At 57.9% G+C, this 12103-nt stretch overlaps 3 protein-coding genes across 4 annotated transcripts in view; 2 read left to right on the top strand and 1 right to left on the bottom strand.

Moving 5' to 3' along the window:
* Positions 1 to 996, top strand: part of IPO13 (importin 13) — a 31530-nt gene extending 30534 nt beyond the window's left edge. The window contains exons 19-20 of one of the 2 annotated variants that reach the window (XM_053985059.1): positions 151 to 332; positions 447 to 996. In XM_053985059.1, coding sequence (XP_053841034.1) covers positions 151 to 332; positions 447 to 546 — 282 coding nt within the window. In that variant the 3' untranslated portion in view covers positions 547 to 996. The remainder of the gene's footprint in view (positions 1 to 150; positions 333 to 446) is intronic. The other variant, XM_053985060.1, reaches the window with a different exon arrangement.
* A 486-nt stretch (positions 997 to 1482) lies between these two features.
* On the bottom strand, positions 1483 to 5333 carry DPH2 (diphthamide biosynthesis 2). Its single transcript, XM_053985588.1, has 6 exons — positions 5034 to 5333; positions 3541 to 3653; positions 3201 to 3421; positions 2370 to 3008; positions 2070 to 2255; positions 1483 to 1979 (listed from the first exon to the last, which is right to left on the bottom strand). Exons 1-6 carry the CDS (start codon positions 5277 to 5279, stop codon positions 1849 to 1851), a joined length of 1536 nt encoding a protein of 511 aa, XP_053841563.1. The 5' UTR covers positions 5280 to 5333; the 3' UTR covers positions 1483 to 1848.
* A 96-nt stretch (positions 5334 to 5429) lies between these two features.
* On the top strand, positions 5430 to 11712 carry ATP6V0B (ATPase H+ transporting V0 subunit b). Its single transcript, XM_053985601.1, has 8 exons — positions 5430 to 5579; positions 8514 to 8562; positions 9047 to 9130; positions 9556 to 9633; positions 10201 to 10270; positions 10606 to 10657; positions 11037 to 11227; positions 11603 to 11712. The coding sequence occupies exons 1-8, from the start codon at positions 5513 to 5515 to the stop codon at positions 11624 to 11626; spliced, it is 615 nt and encodes a 204-aa protein (XP_053841576.1). The 5' UTR covers positions 5430 to 5512; the 3' UTR covers positions 11627 to 11712.
* The last annotated feature ends 391 nt before the right edge of the window (positions 11713 to 12103 follow it).

Here is a 12103-nt window from a genome sequence, read left to right on the forward strand (position 1 = left end):
GAGAGATGCTGGGCCACGGGCTCCCCAGGGAGCACTGGGCTCTATTCCTGAGTAGCATCCCTACAGAACCAGGGGCAGAGAGCCCAGCAGCGTGGGTGGGAGCAGGGAGAGTGACAGTATGGGCTCAGCATGTTGTTTGCTCTGTGGCAGGGCATCGGTGGCCAGGCTTCCCGCAGCCTCATGGATCACTTTGCAGAAATCCTCTTTGCCTTGAACAAGCACTGCTTCAGCCTCCTGAGTGTCTGGATCAAGGAGGCCATGCAGCAGGATGGCTTCCCCTCGGCCCGAGTAACTCCAGAGCAGAAGGAAAACTTCAGCCAGCAGATCCTCAGGTTTGCGTGCCACTTGCCCTGGCAGCTGTGCCCCACATTTCCCACAGGAATGACTCCCCTGCATGGCCCAGTGCAGCCATCCTACTTCATGTTTGTCCCCTCCTTCTGTCTCAGCAGAGAGCGTGTGAACAAGCGGCGAGTGAAGGAGATGGTGAAGGAATTCACCTTGTTGTGCCGAGGGCTGCATGGTACAGAATACACAGCAGACTACTGAGCACCTGGCCAGGACCGCGGACGATTTGCCTGGACCAGCTCTTCCCCACAAGGAAAAGCCCCCCCATCCTCCCTGCCCTGCTGCAGTACGGCTCATAGAATAACCCTCCACCTAGAATTAACCCACTCGGGACGCTCCTCAGCTAGATTTGGTGGCCGCATCTCGGTGTCAGCATCTTTGTTTCCCCCAGCATGCTCCCTCCTCGCAGGGAACTGGAGTGCTGGCTGCAGGAGGCGGTGGCGGGGCAGGGGAAGCCTGGGCAGACCTGCCCCAGCACAGCTGCCCCGTCCCCGGGCTACCAGCCCCTCCCCAGCCCTTCCCCGCAGCAGGGAGGCCACCCTGTGCCTGCAGCAGTGGCTGGCTGGGCGGGGGAGGTTTGCCCCCTGCTCATTTGTACGTGTGGTTGGGAGGGGGGAGGCCCTGCACCTAATTATATTAAGAATATTTCTATGTTGTGGCTGTCATTATTGCAGTGCCCAGACTTTGCCTGCCTCTTCCCTCTGGGGAAGAACCGAGTGGAGGGGGTTAAATCAAGGCTGGGACACCCCAGTGTCTCCCTGGCTTTGGGAGGGATGGCAAAAAACAGTCTGTCCTGCTTGCCCAGCATGGAGCATAAATAGCCCTGCCTCACTTGAGAGGGGCTGGGCTCCACCCTTGCCAAACACGGGGTCCTTCCCGAAGCACAGGATGTTTGCACTCCATTCACAAGAGCAGCTGAGGGGCTTGTTCATGCCTGGAGTTCCCCTGCACTTGCCCTAGTACCCCAGCCCAGGCTGTGCTTTTATTGTCAGAGGTCCTAGTTCTGGTTTTCTGTTCCCTCCAGGTGGTGGTAGCTGACACACAGGGCTTTGCTCCCCAGGGGGCACCACGATACATTTATCACTTTGGGACATCTGTGCTCCTCAGCCCATGTTTTACTCTAAGAAAACAGTTCAATCACAAATCCTCTTCAGCTTTAGTTAGCAGCAGTAGTCCACAAAAGCCCCAAGTCCCAGCACTGTCAGCTCTTGCAAAGTTGTGACCTTTCCAGGTAGGGACAAAGCTGCCCTGGATGAGGAGCCCTCAAGAGACTGGGTCTGGGCCAAGTGCTGTCTCTCCTGGTCCTGCTGCTGCCCTGGCCATGAGCCTCAGTGTGCCACAGGCATTCCTGAACACACGTGCAACTCCTGCTCTCACTGCAGTATTACTGACCCAAGGCCACATCCAGCAAGGTGCTGGCTGCCAGCAGGTCCAACACCCAGTGGGAGGCAATGCCTGGGGCCCCACACAGCCCGCTCCTGGCTGGGTGCCAATGCTGCTGAATCAGGGTTGCTCACACCCTTCATCCTCATAGGCAATGGCAATCCCTCGTCGGCCCTGCACAGCCTTGGAGACGGGAGTCTGTCCCAGCTGCTGCTCCAGGCCCCGCCAGCTGCGGGACTCCAGGAAGGAGGCTGGGAGGAGAAAGGGAATTGTTACCCAGAGCAAGAAGGTGGCACTGCCCCTGTACCAGGGCTCAGCCCCACCATGAAACCAACACAAACCTGCAGGGCTGATCTCTGCGAGCGCCCGTGTCTGGTCCATGCAGGCCAGGGCAGTGCTGGGGGCCAGCTGGGAGGTTGGGGGGCCACAGAGGTGGGTAGCACGCATCTTCCCTGAGATCAGCGAGACATCGGGAACAGCCTCTGCTGCGGGAACAGCCGGTGGGAGCTCAACATGCGCACAGGCACCTGCCAGGAAACAGTAACGTTAGCCTGGTCCATCTACCCTGGAGCAAGCACCGCTTACAGCCAGGGCAGCTGCGTGGAATATGGCCTGGGAGGGCAGCTCTCTCTAGCTGTTACCTGGCAGCAGGTCTCGGAAGTCTGTGAGGTAGTTCCCCGTCCACTCACGGGCTGGGTTGCAGGCCAGCTCCAGCTCATAGGGGGTCACAACAGGTCGGTAGAAGTCACTGGAGTCCAGGAGGGAGTTCTGAGCACAGGCCACCAGGACGAAGATGTCCACCTCCAGGAAGTTGGCCAGCTTGGCGGGGTTGGGCTTCCCCACAGCCAGTGTGTAGCTGCGCTTGCCAGCCCGGCACAGCAGCTCCCGGAGGTGCTGCAGCACGGTCAGATAGCCCGCCACGCCAAGGGTGCCCACCAGGATGCCCACCACACTGGCGTCCCGGGCCCGCTCCACCAGGTACAGGCGGCGCATGAGGGCCCGGTTGACGTTGAGGGTCTCGTGGCGGCCGCAGCCGGTGACGGGGTTGAAGGAGCTGAAAGGGCAGCAGTTCCAGGTCAGCATGAAGCTGGTGAGAGCAAGGCCCTCAGCTCCCACATAGAACATGGCATAGTCCTGAAGCCCTCCCGCAGTTTTCACCAAGAACTGGCGACCAAACTTGCGTTCCTCGCCAGGAACCGCGGGGCCAGGAGGATCTCCACACACCAGCCTGGAGAAGATGATATTGGGGTATTCGGGACATAATTGCTGCTCCAGCTCACCTGAAGAAAGAGAGGAGCGAGAACAAAACTTGGCTGTAGTCCTGACACGGAGAAGGTGCAACAGATCAGGGGACAAGACAGAAATCAAAGCTGCCAATGTCTGGGGAATGAATGCCTGCTTGGTGTGACCCTGGCAGCTCTGCAGAGCTCAGAGCAGTACCAGAGCTCCTCTCCCTGCCCCAGAGCACTCACCCATCGCATGGGCGTAGACCACATCGCTGAGCACCACCACACGGCTCTGCTGCTCGGGGTAGAGCTCCCGGAACACCTCTGTGCAGCGCCCGACGTCCAGGGGCTGCTGCCCGAAGATGTGCAGCACCGGGAGCTTTCTGCAGGGGCTGAGGCAGGCTGGGCCGTAGTGCAGCACTGCCTCGGCACCCACGTGCTCGGCAGCCACTTCATCCACGCAGCAGCTGCGAGGAGAACCCGGTGTCAGACAGGCTCTGCAGCACGGAGCTCTCCCTCCTCCCAGGCACCGCCCCACTCCTGCCCGCAGGGGATCCCCAGGACACCTCCACAGCCCCACACCGACCTGCCGTACGTGGTGTCTCCTAACACGTACATCCCGGCGCCGCTCGCTGCCTCCAGCCGGCCTGCCACCTCCGCTGCGTCTGCCAGGAGCTCGTCAGGGAACTGCAGGGCGACCTGGCGGGAACAAGGGATGAGGCAGCCAGGAATGAGGCACTGGGGAGGCTGAGGTGAAGGGGATAGAATGGATAGAATATACCCTCAGCAAGTTTGCTGATAGGAAATTGCGGGGAGTGGCCGATAAGCTCCTGAAAGGCTGTACCATTCAGCAGGACCTTGACAGGCTGGAGAATTAAGCAGAGAGAAACCTAATGAGGGTCAACAAGGGCAGGTGTAGGGTACTGCACCGGGAGAGGAATAACCCCAAATACCAGCACAGGCTGGGGGCTGACCTACTAGAGAGCAATTCTGCAGATAAGGACCTTACAGCCAGGAGGGCCAATGGGATCCTGGAGTACATTGGCAAGAGTGTAGCCAGCAGGTTGAGTGATGATCCCGCCCTTCTATTGGCCCTGGTGAGGCACATCAGGAGTACTGTCTCCAGTTCTGGGCTCCTCAGTATAAGACAAGGAGCTACTGGAGAAGGTCCAGCAGAGGCCACATGGGGATCGGAAGCATCTTTCTTGTGAGGAGAAATCATTTAGTCTGGACAAGAGGAGAGTGAGAGGAGATCTGCTGTGGTTTAGGAATGGTACTCCCTGATTCAGTGCTCCCTCTGAGCCTCTCCAAACTGTGCTGCCACTCGCTCCCCCCTCCCCTTCTTCCTGCAGCGGGATGGAGTGCAGAATCAGAGGCACAAAGGGTAAAGATCACAGGTCAAGATCAGAGCAGTTTACTGGAAACAGCAAATTAAATAAGCAAATCAACGGTAACAGCAACACTATTAATAACAATGTACAAGAGACAAATGAGTCACACGTGAGTGCTTGACGCAGGGCTCTGACAATACCTGACCATGCCACACCACGGGACCCGGGAAGGACCCCTTCCCTGTCCCCAAAAAATGATGGGAAGTGGTACAGAATAACCTCTGGGTCGTGGCTATGCCCATTCCTGGCTATTGCAGAAATTAACCCTCTCCTGCCTGGAACGAGGACAGGATCTCATTAATGCCTATAAATATCTCAAAGATGGGTGCCAAGAGGACAGTGCCAGACTCTTTTTCAGTGGAGCCCAGCAGTGGGACAAAGGAAGGAGCAATGGCCATAAACCAAGACAAAAGAAGTTTCATGTTAACACGAGGAACGAGTTCTTTACACTGTGGGTGGCAGAGCACTGGAACAGCTGCCCAGGGAAGTCGTGGAGTCTCCATCACTGGAGACCTTGCAAACGCATCTGGGCGCGTTGCCGTGCAGCCTGCTCTGGTGACCCTGCCTTGGCAAGGGGGGTGGAGTGGATGATCTCCAGATCAGCCTCCCAACAACAACAATCCTGTGAGGCATCGGGAGAGGGGGTGGCGCGCAGCCCTCCGCCGGCTCCACCCTCGGTCCCACTCACCTTGCGGAACCCGCCATCCCGTACGAAGGCGGCGGCCCGGCCCATCTCGTAGAAACCGTCGAGGTCGCTCCGCGGTGCCGCCGCCACAGCCGAGCGCAGCTCCCGCCGCAGCGCAGCCTCCCCATCGCTGCTGAAGGCCGTGGCCATGGCGGCACGCGGGACCCTGCGCCCGCTTCCGGGCTGCGGCGCGGCGCTGGCCAATGGAAGCTCGGCTCTGCCTTCCCCGCCCCCAGAGGTCCCGCCCATAGCGGGGCGGAGAGGGGACGGCAGCCAATAGAAATACGTGCTGGTCGCACTGCATTATGGTGTATGTAGTTCTTATGCCGCTGCCAAACCAGGCAGCCAATAAGCGGGCGCGGTGGCAGCGGCGGCGTTCCGATACTTCCGTCCGGACGCTGCAGTTCCGGTCACGTGCTGCGCGCGGGTCAGGTGACCCGGCCCGATCTGCTCCCGCCGCGCCGCCCGGTGCCGCCGCCGCCATGACGGGGCTCGCCCTGCTCTACTCGGGGCTCGGCCTCGCCTTCTGGACCACACTGCTTGGCGTCGGTCAGCGCCGGGGCCGGGGAGGGCACGGGGCCGCGGAGAAAGGGGGTCCGGGGGCTGCGCTGCAGGGCTGAGCCGTGGGACAGGAGGGTTTACCGGGCCCGAGGGGAGGCTGCGGTTCCCGCCTGTGCCCGTGCTGGCTGCTCCTTTGCTGCAGAGGGCTGGGAGGGTTGCTTTGGTGTGGAAAAGGAAGCCGGGCGTTGAGGGATGCAGTGTTGTCAGGCCGGTTGCCGCGGTGATCCCTAGGGCTGCTCCGCGGTGTCCGGCACGACCGAGCGTGCTGCTGTGGGGCTCCCCAGGCTGGGCAGCGCCCCCCGGGGCTCGGAGCTGCTCCCTCGGAGCCCCCGGCGGCGCCGTGCAGCTCCCAGTCGCTGTTGGATGCGCAGCTTTCAGCGCTCTGAGCCTGTGTGGCTTGAGCAGTTGATTTGCTTCTGTGTGCGTGCGAGAGCAGGAAGGTGCTGGGGCCCGTCAGGGGTTGGTAGACTGGGGGAGGTAAAGGCAGGAGCAGCCTGGTCCTTCAGGCTCTGGTGGTTGGTGTCTCTCGGCTGGAGAGATGGCTTTGCTTTGCCAAGCTGTGGCAGCATGAGGGAAAGTGCAAGTTTGGATGATGGTGGAGCTGCTGCTCGGCCGCGTTGCAGCTCATGGCAGCCCATGCACTGCCGCTGAAGGTGTTGAGCTTTTGGAGGATGGATTTAATGCCCTAGGGCCAGCAGGTAGATTTTGTGCTGGGTCTGGTGGTTATTTTCTCTTAGCACAGAATGAAGTGACCACAAACGCGGCAGAGCCTGGGGAAACCTTGGCCGTCGCTTCAGTGTTTGGGTGAGGGGAGAGAATGAGTCCGGAGTGAAGGGTGTCTCACTCCCTCGTGTTTCCAGGGCCTGGTGAACCCAGCGTGGGCCTAGGGCTGCCTCACTGGGCTCTCTGAATCATGTAGCTCACACCAGTGCAGATTCACTCTCTGGAGGTGAGACTGTTGGAAAATCCTGCTGAGCTGAGCCCAGTTACTCTTAACTTCCCCTGCCCTGTTGCAGTCCCTTTTTGAGGAAGACCACGAGCAGGAAGTGGTCTTGCTCCATGTGGTGTTGCAGCAGTGTCTCTTTGTGTTTTCTGTCTTTGTCCTAAGCCCTGATTTGATCCTCCAGTCCTGCTGCCCTATCTTCTGTCCTTCTGTCTTCAGGGCTGCAAGAGCTCACAGGAGAGCGTCCTTTACTCTGTTTCTTTTGCATATGAATCTAAGTTTACATCTACTCTTGAAGAGATGAAAGGTGCCCTGAGGACCTGCCCTGAGCTGGTTGTAGCTTTCTTTTACCACTTCTGGGGAGTGGAGGCAGCTGAGGCTGGCTGGGTTCAGTTCCTGTTCTGACAGCCAAGCAGCAAAGCCAAAACACAAGTAACAGACTGGCTGGACCCAGCACTAGAGATCATCCTTGAAGGCTGCCAGACCTGCAGGCTGGGCTGAGGCTTTCCTCTGTATTCCCTGGCTGTGCTGGCACCATTCTTCATTCTTGTGTGTCGTTACACGGGAGGGGGGCACCCTAAATCTGTGGCAGAAAGAGTGATCAGCATTGCCACCTCACATTATGGGGGTCACTGGCTTGCCTGACAGGGCTTGTGTGCTCCCCTGAGGGTGGTGAGTGGGGTGCTGAGGCCTGAGCTGTACATGGAGGAGTGAGCACACAAGAATGGGGACATCCCTGCTGCAAGAGACCTGCAGTGCTGAGGCCTTCCAGTGGGAAGAATTGTCCTGCAGGTCTTGGCTGTGCTCAGGGAAGAGCATGGTCCTGCCCCCATAGTTCTGCTGGGCAGATTGCCATCACCCCCTGCTTCCAGGCTGCTACTCTGGGGTGGAAGGGAGCAGTGGGACACGTCATGAAGAGTGACCTCTGCTGCATTCGAGCATTTCACCAATCTCCCATTTCTTCTTTTCCCAACTGTATGCGGGATCAGCGTCACACGGGCACTGACTGGTTACAGTCAGATATGGTAGAGCTGTCCCTTCACCCTCTGTGCCTCACGTGGAGCACACAGTGCCACGATGCCTGTGCTTATCAGTTCCTTAGGGCTGGGTCACCCTCCCTTTTCCAGCAAAGAGCAAGCGTCTCTTCTGGTCTGCAGCCACGTTTCCCACTCAGGAGCTCAGAGCAAGGCAGGGTTTTGGTGCAAGCAGCTCTGCATGTGCCTGGGCTGTGCAGGAATGTGACTCTTGGCTGTGGTTCCTGGTGAGAGATGAGCACAGCGGGGCAAGCCCTCCTTGGAAAGGAAGGGCTTTCTGAGTTTCTCGGGACGATGCTTTGGTCTCTCCCACTTGTGCTGGAGTATAAATACATCTGGAAATTACCCTGGGGGAGATGCTGAGAACAACAGTCATGTCTTGAACCCACAGTTGGAGGAAAGTTGGAGCTTCTCATGTTGATGGGCTCCAGGGAAGCAACACAAATGCTGATGGGATGGTGATGTAGCAGCATGTGATGGTCAGTCAGGGCACAGCCTTGCTCCTCTTGTCCCTCCTGTGCCAGGGAAGAGCTCACAGCTGGTCCCCTGGAGCTGTGGCTGTCCAACAGGCATTGGAGAGCCACAGTGGAGACCGTGCTGGGGCACAGGGCTGTGGATTGCCCTTGAGACCCTGTAGCTCAGCAGGGCCAGGGAATAGAAAATGGGTGTGACAACAACCATGATCATCTTCTGGGCAAGACTGGGATGAGGTCTGACAGTATCTCATACCCACGCTGATGTGGAAGTGTTGGGATCACGGGGGTATGATTGGGAGGGGACACCCTGCCCCACAGCTCTGCATGTCAGTCTTCCCAGTAACCCTCCTTCATGCTGTGCTGTGCTCCTGGGCCTTTGCCTCGAGGCTTAGCAGGTGGGGGAGGAACTGGCAGTGCTGGATCCAGCTGGTGCCTCCCTGGAGGTTTCCATCTTGTTCTTGCTTTCCAGGGATCTGCTACACAATATTTGACCTGGGCTTCCGCTTCGATGTGGCTTGGTGAGTTCCCTGTAAACTCGGGCATCCTCAGGGCTGTGTGAGGAGGCAGGTGGTGCTGGCAGTGCCTCCCAGGAGCAGCACTTGCTTTTGAGTGATGGGCAGCGGTCACTGCCTTGCAGGAGAACAAGAGCTACAGTGAGCAGGGCCTCTGCTCCCTGGGAGGTGGGATGGATGCAGCCCCTGTGTTCCTGTGGCTGGCTCCGTACGAGGTCCTGGTGCAGCTATTGCTGCTCTGCCCTCCACATCTCCGAGCCCAGGCTTCCGCTTCACAGTGAGGGTTTGGGAGGAAGATCTTGATCCATGCAGGTTGAGGGTCTTGTGTTTCTGGCTGGCAGACAGAGGTTCTCATGTCCTGCTGTCTGGCTGCCCAACCCATCTTGGGCTTCATAATTTGGTGGAGGGGTACCTGTTTTGGGATAGGTTGTGTGGTGTGACTATGGGGGCTCAGCCTCTGTGCTAACTCAGGACATTTCTTCCTCTCCAGGTTTCTGACGGAGACCTCACCCTACATGTGGTCCAACCTGGGCATTGGCTTGGCCATCTCCCTGTCTGTGGTGGGAGCTGCCTGGTGAGTGGGACAGGCTCTTCAGCATTCTCCTGCTGTCCCACCTTGGTAGCTGTGTATACACTGCAGTTTTCCCACAGCAGAGCAGGGTAGAACAATGCATACATGTAGGATTGTGGGTCACCACACCAGTGGGGCTGGACTGCTGGGGGGTCTGGGTGGACCAGCCCACAGTCAGCAGTGGCAAGACAGGGAAGTCTCTGGAAGCTGTACCCCTGAGCCCAGCTGTCCATGGTGGCTCTTGTGCCCCAGCAGTTCTGCTGGTGTAGGTGGTGCAGCCTGGGGCCACTTGTACCCTGAGAGTGACTAGGCTGTGCTCAGTGTCCCCCAGCTGCATGCCTGATTCTTTGCTCAGCTGAAAGATCCTGGTTTCTGTATAGAATCCTGCAAGTGCCAGACCTTCCACCAACCACCCTTGTCTGCTACAGGGGGATTTACATCACGGGTTCCAGCATCATTGGTGGTGGAGTCAAAGCCCCGCGGATCAAAACAAAGAATCTGGTGAGGTAAGCACAGACCTGGGGTTAGTTCTTGTGCTGCACCTGAGTGGGGCAGGTCACAGCCCAGTGAAGAGACTTCTGTCTGCTCTCTAGCTGGGTGCTGCTGGTAGACTGTTCCTTGCTGAGCTGCTGATGTTGTTTGCTTTCAAAACAAAGAGCCCTAAAGGAGCCAGAGTGCTGTTGTGAAGGGTCACTGTGTGATACCACACTGTGAATGAGCCCAGTGTGTTCAAAACAAACACTCTGAGATCATGCATCCTGCCTAGGCAAGGGTTCTCCTTGCACAACCCTTCCACAAGGAGCAGAAACAGGCTGGTGAAGGGCAAGGCTTCCTAGGCCTGCTTCCAACAGGATCCTTGCAGCCTACTCAGGTGCCACAGCAGAACCAGCCTTTGTGTTTGGCAGCTCCCCCTAGCTTGAAAGTAAAGCAGTGGGTAGCTTCCCATATGGCTATGGAGGGGTCTGGCTGGCTGGGCATGAAGTGGCAGGGGCTCCTTGGGGCAGGGTCTTTCCCCCGGGTTGCTGGTCAGACTGGCTGAGACGCTGTGCTCAGGCTTTGCCTTTCTCCCACAGCATCATTTTCTGCGAGGCCGTGGCCATCTACGGGATCATCATGGCAATAGTCATCAGTAACATGGCTGAGGTATGGGAGAGTGGATGGCTGCTGTGCCATCCCTGCGCCGGCCTCGGGGCCACGGTGGGGATGGGCAGCTGGTCATGGGCCAGTATTGTGAGGGGGGTAGCCCTGTGGGGACTTGGAACACTATTGTGCCTTTGGGAGCCCCTGGACTGCTGGTAGTGATCCTTGCCTGTGATGAAGAGGGTTGGGAGAGCACCCACAAGGCAGATTCCATGAAGCCATGATGTGGAATCAGGGACTGGCTCTGGCCGAAATGAGGCTGCCTTTGGCTGTATCAGGGACAGGTACCTTTTCCAGAGACCACAGACTTGTCACTAACCCAGGTCCTGTGCTTTCAGCCTTTCAATGGAGTCACCCCAGAAGAGATTGGAGCCAGGAACTACCACGCAGGTAAGGACTTCTGGGTCCCTGGTGCAGTCGCTGTGAGCACTGACCCCCACTCTGACCCGCTCATGGTCTGCTGCTGGTGTATTAAGGACATGTGACTCTTCTGCCAAAAGGCAGCTTTTTACTTACCTTCTCGAGGTCCCCCTGCACCCAGCAGGCTGTGCTGACCAGCAGCAGTACTGTTCCTCCCCTGGGTGGAGCAGTGGCCTGGCACTGTGGGAGCTGAGGCACACCTCAGAGCAGTCCTGCTCCCCAAATAGGGTGTTGCTGGGGCTTGGCAGCTCCTGGTCTTCTGTCACCTTGAGACGGAGCTTCTGCAGCATGTCCTGGGTGCAGGTGGAAGGAGGTTACATCCCGCTCTTGCAGCGTTCCTCTCTCACAGGTTTCTCCATGTTTGGAGCTGGTCTGACCGTGGGTTTATGCAATCTCTTCTGCGGCGTCTGTGTGGGCATCGTGGGCAGCGGGGCTGCCCTGGCTGATGCCCAGAATGCCAGCCTCTTCGTCAAGATCCTGATCGTGGAAATCTTTGGCAGTGCCATAGGGCTGTTTGGGGTCATCGTTGCTATCCTGCAGGTACCTGCTTCCTGAGGCCACCAGGCCTAAGTGAGCACAAGGTGCTGTCACTCTGGATGCTTTCCAGCCCCAGGGAGACACACCTGGGTTTCAGCACAATCTTCTTCATTAGGTTGGGAAGGCTGCTTACAAGGTTTGGGGTGGCAGAGCTCTTTCCAGAGCATACTGTGCCTATTTGCAACATTGGGAACCCTTCTGATGGCCCCTCTGTTACCGAGAGTGTCACCTTGCGTGCACCTTGTGTGACACTCATGTCTTACCGGTGGGACTGATAAGCTCTCTGCAGCTTCTTGATGATCCTGGGGTGCTTGGGTGGGACTGGGGTGTGAGCTGGGGTTTGTGGGCAACAACCTAACCTCTCTTCTTTCTTTCTAGACATCTAAAGTAAAGATGGGCTGAGCCCTCTTGCACTCAGCCTGTTCCAGCCCACCCCAAGAGGTTCTGTATATACTTATTTAATGTTTCTATACTTGAATGGGGTGGGAGATTCCTGGCATCGGCAGCAGGAGCCTGACCACGTAGAGCCCCGTCCTGCAGATCAGTCGGCCCCTTGGAAGAAACAAATTTCTCTGTGTGAATTCTGCCCCCAGCAGCCTGGCCCAGCTCGTGGGACCCTGCTGCTGCCTATCCCCAGTGTGTAGGATCAACCATCGGTGCAATCCTGTGTCAGTGAAATAAATATGGTTCTTGTCCAGCTCTTTCTCTTCCCTGTGCATGCTAGGGAGGTTTGCAGAGAGCAAGTGCTGGTTTGGGCTGCCCCAGTGCTGAGAGATTCCTCTCTGTGCCTCTGGCAAAATCCCTGTCCTGTTCCAGGAGCCTGGTGGTGTCCTGACTGTGTAGGGTTAATTCTGTTGCTTTCACAGGCTGCAAGAGCCA

Source organism: Vidua macroura, chromosome 9, assembly GCF_024509145.1.
Source record: "Vidua macroura isolate BioBank_ID:100142 chromosome 9, ASM2450914v1, whole genome shotgun sequence".
In the NCBI taxonomy this organism is placed as follows: Eukaryota; Metazoa; Chordata; class Aves; order Passeriformes; family Viduidae; genus Vidua; species Vidua macroura.

Excerpts from the sequence above, each read along its gene's own strand:
- DPH2 (XM_053985588.1), bottom strand. The coding sequence starts at position 5,279 with ATGGGCGGGACCTCTGGGGGCGGGGAAGGCAGAGCCGAGCTTCCATTG. Across the intron at positions 3,009-3,200 it reads GGTCTACGCCCATGCGATGG|GTGAGCTGGAGCAGCAATTA; the intron begins GTGAGTGCTCTG and ends CTCTTTCTTCAG. Across the intron at positions 2,256-2,369 it reads CTTCCGAGACCTGCTGCCAG|GTGCCTGTGCGCATGTTGAG; the intron begins GTAACAGCTAGA and ends GTTTCCTGGCAG.
- ATP6V0B (XM_053985601.1), top strand. The coding sequence starts at position 5,513 with ATGACGGGGCTCGCCCTGCTCTACTCGGGGCTCGGCCTCGCCTTCTGG. Across the intron at positions 5,580-8,513 it reads GACCACACTGCTTGGCGTCG|GGATCTGCTACACAATATTT; the intron begins GTCAGCGCCGGG and ends CTTGCTTTCCAG. Across the intron at positions 9,634-10,200 it reads AAAACAAAGAATCTGGTGAG|CATCATTTTCTGCGAGGCCG; the intron begins GTAAGCACAGAC and ends TTTCTCCCACAG.